This window comes from Microcaecilia unicolor, chromosome 2 (genome assembly GCF_901765095.1).
Source record: "Microcaecilia unicolor chromosome 2, aMicUni1.1, whole genome shotgun sequence".
Taxonomy (NCBI): Eukaryota; Metazoa; Chordata; class Amphibia; order Gymnophiona; family Siphonopidae; genus Microcaecilia; species Microcaecilia unicolor.
This window is the reverse complement of record NC_044032.1, coordinates 30,953,920-30,970,087: the sequence shown is the minus strand read 5'-3', so window position 1 is coordinate 30,970,087 and position 16,168 is coordinate 30,953,920. Positions and strand designations below refer to the sequence as shown.

The window sequence follows — 16,168 nt, the reverse complement described above, 5'->3', positions numbered from 1 at the left end:
CTATTAAAAATGTTTAAATTAGGTTGAATGAACATCAATGCAGTCTGATGAGGAACAGACTAGAAGCACCTCTCGTACAGCATTGTAATTTGATGGGTCAGTTTCAACAAACTGCGATGCTTTATTATTGACATTGATGAAAACATCAGATGGGGGGGGGATTGCGCAAGGAAACTTCTACAGAGGGAGCAACATTGGATACACAGACTGCGATCTTTACAGCCTGTTGGACTGAATAGTTGCACTGAGTGGAAAGCCTTTATTTAAGCATAGAATGTTTTAGCATGAATGAACTTCAAAGTATTTGTGACATCACTGCTTAAACATCCTATTGGAGATAACTTTCTACATAGCTGCTTCTTGGATTGGTCTCCACAGTGGTGACATTTTTGATAAACAGCAGACGCCATTTTGGAGGCATGTCATCAAATGGAGAAGTAAGTCTCATTGTGCCGGGATTCTAAGTTATAGTTGGTTGAGTCATCTGATTTTGTTTGAATGAAAATAAAAAGTCGCGGCCATTTTGGTGGCCTGCGATGACGGAGATTCTACTCGGATACGAGAGAGTAAGAGACCAGACCCGATGTTGAATGGTTTGGATATATAAAAGATATCGAATTAAGTTATGTTTATTTCCCTAGAGGCACACTACGGAGATTCTACCCGGATATGAGAGAGGGCATATAGTCTTGAAACAGCTGGATGGCGAAACACGTGTCGATTTAAGCCCTGGATTTAAGCCCTGATGTAAGCCTTTGGAGCGAGAGACAATTCGTTAGTTGAATGATGATTCTTTGGAGTGAAATAATTTCAACTTTGGAGCGATAGCAAAGTCCAATGAATCGGATTTGGAGTGATAGCAACTCTATCGGAAGGAAGCTTTTTTGAAAAAAAGCTAAGTATAAAGATATTTTTATACAAATAGTTTATATACTATAACAAGTGAATTTTAGTAAGGAGATACTGATAGTTAGGTAGAGTCACATTAGAAAAGGTAGAGTCACATTAGAAAATTGATAAACAATATATTTAATTTAATAAAAAAATAAAAAAAAGATAACTCATTTAGTGGTGACCAATGACGAGAGGCATATACGATTGATTTTTTGGTGTGTTAACATCAAAGTGGAAATCTATTCCAACAACACCTCTGAGGTCTGTTAGAAAAAATTTTATAATAATTTAAAAAAATACAGTGATATTATTTGTTAGTGATTAAGGAATCAGGTGAACGCTGTATAATTTAGAATAAAGTAGTGGGCAATATTCAAACATCATTTATGGGATTCTAAGTTATGACATTTTTGTGAATGATGTTTGTTTTCCCCATTGGATGGCACTATTTTCAGCATAAGTTAATAGGAATGGAGTTTTGACCTCTTGAGAAAGTGACATAGTGTATAAGGCAGGCAGTCTGTGAATTGCAGCCTTTTGAAATTAAATATCATCATTTGGACCAATAGCTTAAATCTTGGTGTAAAGAAGGTGGTTTTAGATACATAGGAGGATGGAGTAATACATGGAACAATAATAGGCTATACTGTAATGAACTACATCTTTCTGCGACAGGAAAAAGAATCCTTGGAGACAAATCAGACAATATGATTCTAGAAATGTAAACTAGAGGGTGGAGTTGACAAAAGGAAACAAGGGAATTCAGAGAGTCAACCCCAGAAGAAAATATGATGGCAGAGGGAAAGGTCATATAAATATAGAAAACCATCCAAACTCACTTAGCACATGGAAAGCAATGAGCATAAAAGCTTGTAGTATATGTAAAAATGTGCTAGGACCGCTACTTTTTAATATATTTATAAATGATTTAGAGATGGGAGTAACTAGCGAGGTAATTAAATTTGCTGATGACACAAAGTTATTCAAAGTTGTTAAATCGCGACAGGATTGTGAAAAATTACAAGAGGACCTTACGAGACTGGGAGACTGGGCGGCTAAATGGCAGATAACGTTTAATGTGAGCAAGTGCAAGGTGATGCATGTGGGAAAAAAGAACCCGAATTATAGCTACGTCATGCAAGGTTCCACGTTAGGAGTTATGGACCAAGAAAGGGATCTGGGTGTCGTCGTCGATAATACGCTGAAACCTTCAGCTCAGTGTGCTGCTGCGGCTAGGAAAGCTAATAGAATGTTGGATATTATTAGGAAAGGTATGGAAAACAGGTGTGATGTTATAATGCCGTTGTATCGCTCCATGGTGCGACCGCACCTTGAGTATTGTGTTCAATTCTGGTCGCCACATCTCAAGAAAGATATAGTAGAATTGGAAAAGGTGCAGAGAAGGGCGACTAAAATGATAGCGGGGATGGGACAACTTCCCTATGAAGAAAGATTAAGGAGGCTAGGGCTATTCAGCTTGGAGAAGAGACAGCTGAGGGGAGACATGATCGAGGTATATAAAATAATGAGTGGAGTGGAACAGGTGGATGTGAAGCGTCTGTTCACGCTTTCCAAAAATACTAGGACTAGGGGGCATGCGATGAAACTACAGTGTAGTAAATTTAGAACAAATCGGAGAAAGGTTTTCTTCACCCAACGTATAATTACACTCTGGAATTCGTTGCCGGAGGACGTGGTGAAGGCGGTTAGCTTAGCAGAGTTTAAAAAGGGGTTGGACGGTTTCCTAAAGGACAAGTCCATAAACCACTACTAAATGGACTTGGGAAAAATCCACAATTCCAGGAATAACATGTATAGAATGTTTGTACGTTTGGGAAGCTCGTCAGGTGCCCTTGGCCTGGATTGGCCGCTGTCGTGGACAGGATGCTGGGCTCGATGGACCCTTGGTCTTTTCCCAGTGTGGCATTACTTATGTAAGCCCTGATGTTTTTTTTTAATCATTTTTATTGAGTTTTCAGAAAATTTAAACCAATATAACATACAACAAAACCAAATGCATTACATATAAATAAATGTGACAATTTAAGTATAAATATAAAAATCTAATCTCTAGGAGATGCTGATGTTTTGATGTAATGATCAACAGGAGCCCAATGCTTCTTAAAAGTAGGCAATTGATGAAATTTAAAAGCTGCAGATTCTTCATAGTTTCTAATAGTACAAAGATGACTCCACCATTCACAAAAGTTCAAATGCAAATTATTTTTCCAATTAAATACTATAAGATGAGTGGCTAGAACCATCATTATATCAAAACGTTTCTGATATTGATCCTCAAGTGTAAGGTTAGGGGTTGAAGAACAAAGTATTATAATCCTGATGCTTTTTTGTTGTTGTTGTTTTTTTTTATATATATTTTCCATATTAACTTTACAAAGATACATCAACTTTGAGGAAAAATTACAGAGTTCAGGCAAAAAAAATCTCTAATGAAAGAAATATAAACAAGAATAATCTAATTCCCACACTCTATTATAGCCCACAATAAGATAGATCCAAGGTGCCCTAGGAAATATACCAAGGGGATTTGGTAGCAGATCAATACATATAGAACAAAATTAGGCTTCTTTTATATTACTTAAGGCCTGTTAGTTATACGGGTTGTCCTATTTCCTTCTTGGCCTTTATAAATTCACTCAACTGGTTAACATCATAAAAAACATATTTCTTATCCTTAAATGTTACCAAACATTTGCATGGGAAACATAACTGAAATCTGGCTTGCAGTGAAATAACTTCTTGTCTCAAGTCCAAAAACTTCTTTCTACGTTGTTGTGTCCATTTTGAAACATCTGGGAAAATAGAAATTTTCTCTCCTAAAAAGTCCACATTAGATTTTTTAAAATAAAGTTTTAATAATGTTTCTTTGTCTTGGAGGAATACAAACTTCACTAGTAGTGTGGATCTCGTTTTTATTTCTTCATTAGATTGCTCTAAAAAAAGCAGTCAAATCCAAACCTTCTGACTGATCTTTTGACTGAGCTTGAGTTCCTTGATCCTGGAAAATTTCTTGCTTTACTGGTAGATAATACATTTTTTGAACCGGTGGAAACATTTGCTCTATTTAAACTCTTCCTTGAGAAATCTGAAGAACATCTCTTTTGGAGATATCAACTCACTTATAGGAAAGTTTAAAATTCTAAGGTTTTGGTTCCTCATAGCATTTTTTAAGTTTTCAATTTTTCTTACAATCATTAGTCTATCATTCACCACTTGATTTTGAACCTCACGCAATTTTCGTAACTCTCCATCAAATTTCAATTGTTTAGTTGATACAGCTTCTAAGTCAGTTTTCTTGCTTTTTATTTGCGTAGCATTACTTAAGGAAACTGAAATAAACAATAAACAGACCTTATGAAGGTATTCTAGGGCAAACCATATAGCTTCCAATGAAATCTCAGCCGGTCTTACCAGTGGTTGAGTTGCCGCCAAACATAGCAACATTTCAGCCAATGAAGTATCTTTCTGTTCCGGAACCACTGCTGTGGCTTGAGGTCGTTGGTCACCCTCCATTTCTTCCCACGCCTTCGTTTTTTCACCCGGGACCTGCCTCTCTTTCGGAGATGTCAGTATTCCTCTCTCTGGAACTGGTACACCGGTAGGCTGTGAGAATGGAGGGGTTAACGGGCCAGCAGGGCTGAGTGAAAAATCACTCTCCAAGCCGGTGCTCTCCCCTGCACCGGCAGCGGAAATGCCCGTCGGTGTCGAAGCCAGGAACGCTGAAATAAGTGTTTGACGAAGTGAGGGAGTTTCCACCTTAGGACGAAGAGGTCCCTTAGATTTCCCCTTTCTCTTTGGCATATTCCACTAAATGAAAGGTATTTATAAATGACCTAGAGATGGGAATAACTAGTGAGGTAATTAAATTCGCCGATGACACAAAATTATTCAGGGTCGTCAAGTCGCAGGAGGAATGTGAACGATTACAGGAGGACCTTGCGAGACTGGGAGAATGGGCGTGCAAGTGGCAGATGAAGTTCAATGTTGACAAGTGCAAAGTGATGCATGTGGGTAAGAGGAACCCGAATTATAGCTACGTCTTGCAAGGTTCCGCGTTAGGAGTTACGGATCAAGAAAGGGATCTGGGTGTCGTCGTCGATGATACGCTGAAACCTTCTGCTCAGTGTGCTGCTGCGGCTAGGAAAGCGAATAGAATGTTGGGTGTTATTAGGAAGGGTATGGAGTCCAGGTGTGCGGATGTTATAATGCCGTTGTATCGCTCCATGGTGCGACCGCACCTGGAGTATTGTGTTCAGTACTGGTCTCCGTATCTCAAAAAAGATATAGTAGAATTGGAAAAGGTACAGCGAAGGGCGACGAAAATGATAGTGGGGATGGGACAACTTTCCTATGAAGAGAGGCTGAGAAGGCTAGGGCTTTTCAGCTTGGAGAAGAGACGGCTGAGGGGAGATATGATAGAAGTGTATAAAATAATGAGTGGAATGGATCGGGTGGATGTGAAGCGACTGTTCACGCTATCCAAAAATACTAGGACTAGAGGGCATGAGTTGAAGCTACAGTGTGGTAAATTTAAAACGAATCGGAGAAAATTTTTCTTCACCCAACGTGTAATTAGACTCTGGAATTCGTTGCCGGAGAACGTGGTACGGGCGGTTAGCTTGACGGAGTTTAAAAAGGGGTTAGATAGATTCCTAAAGGACAAGTCCATAGACCGCTATTAAATGGACTTGGAAAAATTCCGCATTTTTAGGTATAACTTGTCTGGAATGTTTTTACGTTTGGGGAGCGTGCCAGGTGCCCTTGACCTGGATTGGCCACTGTCGGTGACAGGATGCTGGGCTAGATGGACCTTTGGTCTTTCCCAGTATGGCACTACTTATGTACTTATGTACTTATGAAATATATTATATTTCTTTAGGGAGCAAACTTCTCTGCTTCCTACTCGTCGGCCATCTTGGATCCTATAATCCTGATGTTTGAGGACAACTTGAATATTGTTGATATTACGGAGACATTGTTCGATGATTCCCATGAATGGGATGTGACCATACCAGGCTATAATCTTTTTAGGAAGGATAGAGAGGGCCGAAAAGGTGAAGGAGTGGTGCTGTATGTGAAAAACAATATCAGAGCGGCTGAAATGCGGGGAACCTGGGGAAAGGAAGAAGCTATATGGATCGTCCTGAAAAGAAAAGATGGAAACTGTATCCACACTGGTGTTATCTACAGACTTCCAGCACAAATGGAGAAGCTGGAAAAGGATCTGATAGAAGATATTCAAAAGCTTGGTATGAAAGGGGAGGTGCAATTGTTAGGAGATTTCAACTTGCCCGATGTGGATTGGAATGTCCCATCAGCAGACTCATAGTAACATAGTAACATAATAGATGACGGCAGAAAAAGACGTGCACAGTCCATCCAGTCTGCCCAACAAGATAAACTCATATGTGCCACTTTTTGTGTATACCTTACCTTGATTTGTACATGTCTTTTTCAGGGCACAGACCGTATAAGTCTGCCCAGCACTATCCCCGCCCCCCAACCACCAGCACCACCTCCCACCACCGGCTCTGGCACAGACCGTATAAGTCTGCCCAGCACTATCCCCCCTCCCACTACCGGCTCTGACTCGGAGAAGAAGAGAGATTATGGATGTCTGTCAAAGAGCCTTGCTCAGAAAAATGGTGACAGAACCCATGAGGAAAGGATCAACGCTGGATCTAGTGCTCACAAATGGAGGAAGTGTTTCCAATGTCCGTGTGGGTGCCCATCTATGTAATAGTGATCATCACAACATGTGGTTTGATATAAGAGCAAAAGCTTTGTGCAGACGTACAAAACTGAAAGAACTGGATTTCAGACAAACTGATTTTGGTAAAATGGGGGAATACCTGAAGAAAGTACTGATGGCATGGGTAGGCATATGTGAAGTGGAAACACAGTGGTCCAAGCTGAAAGCTGCTATAAATATGGCAACTGATCTTTACGCAAGGAAAGTAAACAAAAACAGAAACAGGAAGCCTATGTGGTTCTCCAAACAATTGGTAGAAAAAAATAAGGACAAAAGAGGCTTTGTTCAATAAATACAGAAGAACGCAACATGAGGATCACAGAAAACATTATCAGATTAAACTTAAAGTAACAAAGAAGGAAATACGCCTAGTGAAAGCACAAGCAGAGAAAAAATGGCTAAAGATGTTAAGAGAGGTGACAAGACCTTTTTCAGATATATTGGGGAAAGGAGAAAAGATAGCAATGGAATTGGTAGACTGAAAGATGCTGAGAATGGCTATGTGGAGAATGATGAGGATAAAGCAAATGTGCTAAACAAATACTTCTCGGCAGTGTTAGTAGAAGAAAATCCTGGAGAAGGGCTGCGGTTGGCTGCCGAGAGAGTGGAGAATGATGAGGATAAAGCAAATGTGCTAAACAAATACTTCTCGGCAGTGTTAGTAGAAGAAAATCCTGGAGAAGGGCTGTAGTTGGCTGCCAAGAGAGTATCTGGGAATGCAACGGATATTGCGCCATTCACAGAAGAAAGTGATTATAAACAGCTTGAGAATCTGACCCAGGAAGGTAATATGTAAGATGACAAACATCACTGCAAACTTACAATCACCATGCCACCTCCAAATTTGACAGTATTTCAATTAAATATAAATCTTTGTTCTAAAGTAAACAAAACTTCACTAACATCCCCACCTCTTTTCAACACCACTTGAGCAAGAACCACACATCGCAAATCTTCCACAGTATGACACTTAAGACACCCAAAGGGCCACTAAGGGTGCCTCAGATCTCAAATTTTTGATATTGTTACAATATTAGACTGGATTATTTATATATACATATTTTTGCAATACATTTACTTCAGTATTTTTCTACATGATCCCCAAGATAGTACTCTAAGTTAAAATGTAATGCCAAGAAGTGCAGAGTGATACACTTGGGGTGCAGATCCAAAAGAGATATACCGGATAGGAGGGGAGAGACTGGTATGCTCGGCTCAGGAGTGGGACCTTGGGGTGATGGTGTCTGAGAATCTCAAGGTCGTGAAATAATCGAGAATGCGGTGGCCATGGCCAGAAGGATGCTAGGCTGCATAGAGAAGAAAGGAGGTGTTGATGCCCCTCTACAAGTCGCTGGAGAGGCCCCACGTGGAGTACTGTGTTCAGTTTTGAAGACTGTATCTTACTAAAGATATAAAAAGACGAAGCGGTTCAAAGAAAAGCAATGAAAATGGTATGGGATTTACGTTGCAAGACATACGAGGAAAGACTTGATGACCTGAACATGTATACCCTGGAGGAAATGAGAAATAGGGGTGATATGATACAGATATTCAAATATTTGAAAGGTATTAATCCGCAAACAAACTTTTTCCAGAGACGGGAAGGCACTAGAACTAGAGGACATGAATTGAGGTTGAAAGGGGGCAAACTCAAGAATAATGGGAGGAAGTATTTTTTCACAGAGAGGATGGTAGATACCTGGAATGCCCTCCCACGGGAGGTGATGGAGATGAAAACAGCAACGGAATTAAAAAATGCATAGGATAAACTCAAAGGAATGCTGTTTAGAAAGAATGGATCCTAAGAAGCTTAGCAGAGATTAGGAAGCAACACTGGTAATTGGGAAGCAAAGCCAGTATTGGGCAAACTTCTACGGTGTGTGCTCAGATCATGGCTGGACAGATTCAACTTCAGCTTCAGAAGTTGGAAAACAAGGCCAGTGATCGGCGGTCTGTGTCCTGATCGTGGCAGAATAGATTTGGATGGGATGGAGTGGAGCTTTTCAGGGTATTCGATGACAACTTCAGAAATTTTAGAACAAGAACAGTGCTGGGCAGACTTCTATGGTCTATGCCCTGAAAATAGCAAGGACAAATCAAGACGAGGTATACATATGAAGTATCACATATCAAATGTAGTGAGTTTATCGACAGACTGAATGGACCGTACGGGTCTTTATCTGCCATCAAGTACTATGTTACCACGTGAGAATTCTAGGCCTGTTTGTGCTCATAGAATGAACAGCATACTACGCATGGGGGGATTCCTCCTCCAATGATGTAGCTGGCCGGGTGGTTCCCCCCTCTGAAGATACAGTCAACCTGATTGCTCATACACATTTAGAGTGGCTTGTGTAACTAAAACAGTCTACTTCCCCACACTCTCTTTCCCTAAGTCTATATCCTTCCCACACATTCTCTATCCATGTCCTCCAGCCCATCACCCCCCACACTTAGAGGGTCACTGGGGGCCGCCACTGACCCCTGAGCTTTGTAATGAAGAACACTGCTTAATTGAACAATTTAGAAATATTTTATACAGTAGCTTTGCAATTATCTTGCAACCCTGAGAACAGGCATGTTAAGAACAGACTCACTGAGGGGTTTTATTACTAAGCTGCAGTAAGCACTAGTACACGGTTACCACCACTTAAACTGGCCTACAGTGGGACGCACTCAAGCGTCTTGTGATAAGTTCTTAATCTGTGAGCGCTAGCTGCACTAAAAAATATACTTTTTATTTTACAGAGAAGGTTGTCTAGGACGGAGAGTGGGCATTTCTGCACTAATCAACGCAATTATATTACTGCACACTAATTACCACAGCTTTACTGCATGAGCACTTACCGCCTACAAAATAGGTGTCAGTAAGTGCTAATGCAGTAATTTTTTTAATGGCCATGCGCTAATGGCAACATTAGAGCACAACCATTAATACAAAAAAAGAAAATTGGCCATGTATAGTGCAGCAGAGCCTGACACAGCCACCCTCTCTCCCCGTTTAAAAAAAAAAAAAAGTTTCATTGGTGACTAGTGCACCTCTCTACTCCCTACCCCTGACAGGAAGAAAAAAAAAAAAAAAAACTTTCCCCGTCCTCTACTATAACTCCACCCCCCACCCCCCCCCCGACATTAACCCTGAGCCCCCCTGAGGTGTACTTTAAAACAAGCAGGAACAATGCCCACTCACTCCCGCCTCCGGTGCCACCATCTTGACAAATGGTAGCATTGGACCCCACAAACCTTTATGTAAGGAGAGTAAATAAAAGCAAAAGAAAAAGGAAACCGATATGGTTCTCCAAGCAAGTGGCTGACAAAATAAAGGCTAAAGAATTAGCGTTCCAGAAATATAGAAAATCTCAAGAACAGGAACACGGGGAGGAATACCGGATGAAACTGAAAGAAGCCAAGAGAGAGGTACGTCTGGCGAAGGCACAAGCGGAAGAACAAATGGCTAGAAATGTAAGGAGGGGCGACAAAAATTTCTTCAGGTATATTAGTGAAAGGAGAATGACTAAAAAGGGAATTGTGAGACTAAAAGATACTGCGAACCGCTATGTAGATAATGATAAAGAAAAAGCCAATTTGCTAAATAGATACTTTTGTTCTGTTTTCACTGAAGAAAATCCTGGAGAAGGACCGCGAGGGACTGGCAAAAGTACACCTGAGAATGGAATGGATATAGCACCGTTCACAGAAGAGAGTGTGTATCAACAACTTGGAAAGCTAAAGGTGGACAAAGCCATGGGACCGGACGGGATCCACCCCAGAATATTGAGGGAGCTCAGAGAGGTTCTGGCGGGTCCTCTTAAAGATTTGTTTAATAAATCCTTGGAGACGGGAGAGGTTCCGAGGGATTGGAAAACGGCGGAGGTGGTCCCTCTTCACAAAAGTGGTGATAGGGAAGAAGCTGGAAACTACAGGCCGGTAAGCCTCACTTCGGTTATTGGAAAAGTAATGGAAGCGATGCTGAAGGAAAGGATAGTGAATTTCCTGGAAGCCAATAAGTTGCAAGATCCGAGACAACAGGGTTTTACCAGAGGGAAATCGTGCCAAACGAATCTCATTGAATTCTTTGATTGGGTAACTGGAGAATTGAATCATCGACGTGCTATAGACGTAACCTACTTAGATTTTAGCAAAGCTTTTGACACGGTACCCCACAGGAGGCTCTTAAATAAACTCGATGGGCTGAAGATAGGTCCCGAAGTGGTGAACTGGATTAAGAACTGGTTGACGGACAGACGCCAGAGGGTGGTGGTAAATGGAGTTCGCTCGGAGGGAAAGGTGAGTAGTGGAGTGCCTCAGGGATTGGTGCTGGGGCCGATTCTATTCAATATATTTGTGAGTGACATTGCCGAAGGGTTAGAAGGTAAAGTTTGCCTATTTGCGGATGATACTAAGATTTGCAACAGAGTGGACACCCGGGAGGGAGTGGAAAGCATGAAAAAGGATCTGAGGAAGCTAGAAGAATGGTCTAAGGTTTGGCAATTAAAATTCAATGTGAAGAAATGCAAAGAGATGTATTTAGGGAATAGAAACCCACGAGAGACTTATGTGTTAGGCGGGGAGAGTCTGATAGGTACTGAGGGGGAGAGGGATCTTGGGGTGATAGTATCCAAGGATCTGAAGGCGACAAAACAGTGTGACAAGGCGGTGGCCGTAGCGAGAAGGTTGCTAGGCTGTATAGAGAGAGGTGTGATCAGCAGAAGAAAGGAAGTGTTGTTGCCCCTTTACAAGTCGTTGGTGAGGCCCCACCTGGAGTACTGTGTTCAGTTTTGTAGGCCGTACCCTGCGAAGGATGTTAAAAAAATGGAAGCGGTGCAAAGAAAAGCTACGAGAATGGTATGGGATTTGCATTCTAAGACGTATGAAGAGAGACTTGCTGACCTGAACATGTATACCCTGGAGGAAAGGAGGAACAGGGGTGATATGATACAGACGTTCAAATATTTGAAAGGTATTAATCCGCAAACGAATCTTTTCTGGAGATGGGAAGGCGGTAGAACGAGAGGGCATGAAATGAGATTGAAGGGGGGCAGACTCAGGAAAGATGTCAGGAAGTAGTTTTTCACAGAGAGGGTGGTGAACGCTTGGAATGCCCTCCCGCGGGAGGTGGTGGAGATGAAAACGGTAACGGAATTCAAACATGCGTGGGATATGCATAAAGGAATCCTGTGCAGTAGGTTTGGATCCTCAGCAGCTTAGTCGAAATTGGGTGGTGGAGCAGGTGGGGGAAGAGGGGCTGGTGGTTGGGAGGTGAGGATAGTGGAGGGCAGACTTATACGGTCTGTGCCAGAGCCGGTGATGGGAGGCGGGACTGGTGGTTGGGAGGTGGGAAATACTGCTGGGCAGACTTGTACGGTCTATGCCCGGAAAAGGCAGGTACAAATCAAGGTAAGGATACACATATGAGTTTATCTTGTTGGGCAGACTGGATGGACTGTGCAGGTCTTTTTCTGCCGTCATCTACTATGTTACTATGTTACACAGAACACCCTAGGATGCACCCAGTGAGGTTGGTCTGCTATATAAGGGAAATTTTTGCTTCTTTAATAGTATGGGTGGAGACTACCAAATAAGGGAAAAAAATTCCTTATTTGACAGACTGACCCTGTTCAGTGCATCCTGGAATACACTATGAGGCATATTTTCAAAGCACTTTGGGAGGCTAAGTTCCATAGGTTTCTATGGAACTTTGGGAGGCTAAGTGCTTTGAAAATATGCCTCAAAGTGGAGTCAGGCACTGCCATTTTTCAAGGTGGCATTGCTCCTGCCCCTTTTAAGGTATACTTTGAGAGGGTAGATTAGTGCATTAGATATGCAGATGGATGCCACTAGACACCAGAAAACTGTGTTTTAAGTCGGAGGGAGGAAATTGGGTTGAGTCAGGGGAGGCGATTGGTCAGGGCATCGGTTTGGGGGGGGGGGGGGGGGTTGAAGAATGCTTTTTTTGGCCATGGCTGCTGCTTTTTTTCTTTGTCACCCTACCTGTCAGTTAACGAGTGAATCATCACTCATGCACTGACAGGAAGGATAACATTTTGCAATGAGCTGTGTATTACTGCTGCATTTTTAACAGTAGTAATTTGCATGCTCACTACATGGCCATAGAATTATTTGGAGTTAATTTAACAATATATGCCATGTCCTGAGCTGGCACTACTGTGTGTTTTTCTGCATTGGCCCGAGTGAACCTGATCCTTGAGGCAGGGGTGATGAAAGGCAGAGCACGAGAGGCTGGGCAGGCAGGCAAGCAAGCAACCAACCAAGAGATGGGTATAGGCCTTTTGGAAGACACAGTATTTTGTCTACTTCTCATTCAGTTGAAAGGTGAAGCTCATCAACTTCCCAGGCAACAGAGGGAAAGGGAAACGCTTGAACAGTCAGTTTTACAGAAAGCTACTGGGAGAGCACACGAGAGGAAGGCAGATACCAGTAGCACCCTGGACTCTCTAAGATCAGGAGCTGAAAGAAATGGACACTAGTCTGGAGCCATCAGAAGACCCTTCCTTTGAGATAAATCATGAGAGATCCTAACAGTAAGCAGGGATCTACTGAAGGCTAGGGGTGGAAAGTATTTTGCAGACATGGGAGTTTTGCTTTTTGCTTTTGAATTGAGGCCTGCAATAGTGAGCGCTGGGTTTTTTATTTTCCTGTTTTTGCACAAACTAAGCCACCTGGAGAGAGCAGGAGCTTCATTAACCATTGGGGAGGGAGGGGATTACTATGGTTTAAGTGTAGGGATTACAGTTCTCTGTGCAAGCAACTGTAACTGAGGTTAAGGAACTGAAGAGGATAAAGTTTATATTGACTGTTTTGATAATTGATTTATCTCTTAAGACAGACTGCCCTTGTTCTATTTCTGGACTGCCTTGAAAAGAGGAATCAAGGCTTTCCTTTACAGCCATTCTTGAATTACGAAAGACAGTGGGAAAGCAGCTGAGAGTAGAGGCTGCTGAGAGACTTTTGAGTTTACTTCTAACAAGGATTCCTTCTCTTTGTGTCTGAAAGAGGAGAGGGGAGGAATTCAAGCATTCCTGAAACCCTAGAAACTAGACCCTGTGTTATTCTTATTGATGTTACCATCCTTAACAGGGATAGTATAAAGTATTGAAAGAACTGCAGACTAACCTGTTGCTAAATCTTAAGGAGAGTTTTGTCAAGTGCATCTGCAGCTCAGTCACCAAGAGTCAGTGCAAGCAGAAAGAGCCTTGGCCACCAGACACCAAAGCAGTGTCCAGGTGCAAATTCCACCCCAAAGGGTGACAGTATGTACATATAAACACATGAGCATTCCCGTTACATTAACAGCCTATCTTAAGGTGAAGGTATTAGAACTATCAGGAACTTGTATTACGGTACATATGCCAACATGAAAAGTGCTATTAATATTTATCCCATCCTGAACAGTTCTGTTTAAAATATGCCAATTTACCTGTTGCCTTGCAGATGTTTCACGATCCATGAGTGAATCTCTTGAAACAGATGTGGTCATCATAGGCATGGGCTTACTATACTGGGTTTTCTGACCCATAAGTTTGACTCCTGGTCTTAGGTTTCCTTCTCCGGAAAGTCCTAAGGATTATAAATTAGACAGGATTTTATCAACACATATCTTAGTATACAACAAAACAAAACTCTCTCATGTAATGGCAAAAAATAATAATTTCAACAATAGACTAAAGATTCTGTGGAGTGCATCTGTTTTAAAGGGAATTAAGGGAAAAGCCTCTGAATGTAACCCAACCTCCAACCCAAGTAGTCATTTAGTAATAAGAAGGGTTGAGAAAGCTTCTGCTGGGAATTATATCATCTTAGGCAAAAACCCAATTTTAATTGCAAAATGAATGAAAAGGTGCTAAAAGCTCAACAGAATCAGCTCGGGATCCATATAGCATGTGAAAGTCAAAAGAGTAACTTAGCTTTCAAGTGCAGATACAAAGCAACAAGTGGGTCATCGGTCAAACACACCGATTTCGGCCAAGGTTTCGCTAGTAACGCTGTGTCAAGGCCTGAGTAACCATAAAGGTTCACAATATTTTTTACTACATTTGTACCCCGCGCTTTCCCACTCATGGCAGGCTCAATGCGGCTTACATATTATATACAGGTACTTAGTTGTACCTGAGGCAATGGAGGGTTAAGTGACTTGCCCAGAGTCATAAGGAGCTGCCTGTGCCTGAAGTGGGAATCGAACTCAGTTCCTCAGGACCAAAGTCCACCACCCCTAACCACTAGGCCACTCCTCCACTGTTGCTACTATTTGAGATTCTACAGGGAATGTTGCTATTCCACTAGCAACATTCCATGTAGAAGTCGGCCCTTGCAGATCACCAATGTGGCCGCGCAGGCTTCTGCTTCTGTGAGTCTGACGTCCTGCACGTGCAGGACGTCAGACTCACAGAAACAGAAGCCTGCGCAGCCTTCTACATGGAATGTTGCTAGTGGAATAGCAACATTCCATGTAGAATCTCCAATAGTAGCAACATTCCATGTAGAATCTCCAATATTTATTTTTCTTACATTTCTGCCCCGCACTTTCCCACTCATAGCAGGCTCAATGCGGCTTAAGTATTATCTACAGGTACTTATTTGTACCTGGGGCAATGGAGGGTTAAGTGACCTGCCCAGAGTCACAAGGAGCTGCCTGTGCCTGCAGTGGGAATGAGCATGCTTCCTGCTTGCTAGTGAGAGAGTTTTGTTTTGTTGTATACTTATATATAATACCCTCTCACCCTCGGGTTGTGACATACAATCAACATATATCTTTACATTTCTGTTCACTCCATCTGGTGGCAGAATATTTAGGCTCCAACAAAATCAAACAGTGAAAGTACTCAACTGTTTTGCACTGTCACACTCATAGTGGTTCAGAACAGCACAACTCATCCCACTTGAATTCCTTATACATACAAATTTTTATTTGATAGGTTATAATCAAAGCGTACGCACACCATTTGACACAGCAGGAGAAATTATGCACAAACCCACTTGGAGGCAGTATCCCTTGGGAAACAAAAAATTCAAAGTATTACTTCAAGAACTATATTTGATGAAAATCTGGCAAAGGAAGCGTTGAGGAGAAGAGAACTTAAACCTAAGCCTGAAAGACTGACAGATGCATTACAGAACAAGTTTACAAACATGAATGCTTACAGCAATAAATGCAGATTCTAGAACAGAAACTGGAGTGGCCTAGTGGTTAGGGTGGTGGACTTTGGTCCTGGGGAACTGAGTTCGATTCCCACTTCAGGCACAGGCAGCTCCTTGTGACTCTAGGCAAGTCACTTAATCCTCCATTGCCCCATGTAAGCCGCATTGAGCCTGCCATGAGTGGGAAAGCGTGGGGTACAAATGTAACAAAAATAAAATAGATACTATTGGAGATTCTACATGGAATGTTGCTATTCCACTAGCAACATTCCATGTAGAAGGCTGCGCAGACTCAGCAGAAGCCTGCGCGGCCACATTGGTGATCTGCAAGGGCCGACTTCAAAT

At 42.0% G+C, this 16,168-nt stretch overlaps 1 protein-coding gene across 1 annotated transcript in view; it reads right to left on the bottom strand.

Moving 5' to 3' along the window:
• Positions 1-16,168, bottom strand: part of LOC115462840 (protein hinderin-like) — a 394,127-nt gene that overhangs the window by 353,765 nt on the left and 24,194 nt on the right. Inside the window, exon 2 of the mRNA XM_030192876.1 lies at positions 14,106-14,245. Within this exon, the coding sequence (XP_030048736.1) occupies positions 14,106-14,245 (140 nt within the window). The remainder of the gene's footprint in view (positions 1-14,105; positions 14,246-16,168) is intronic.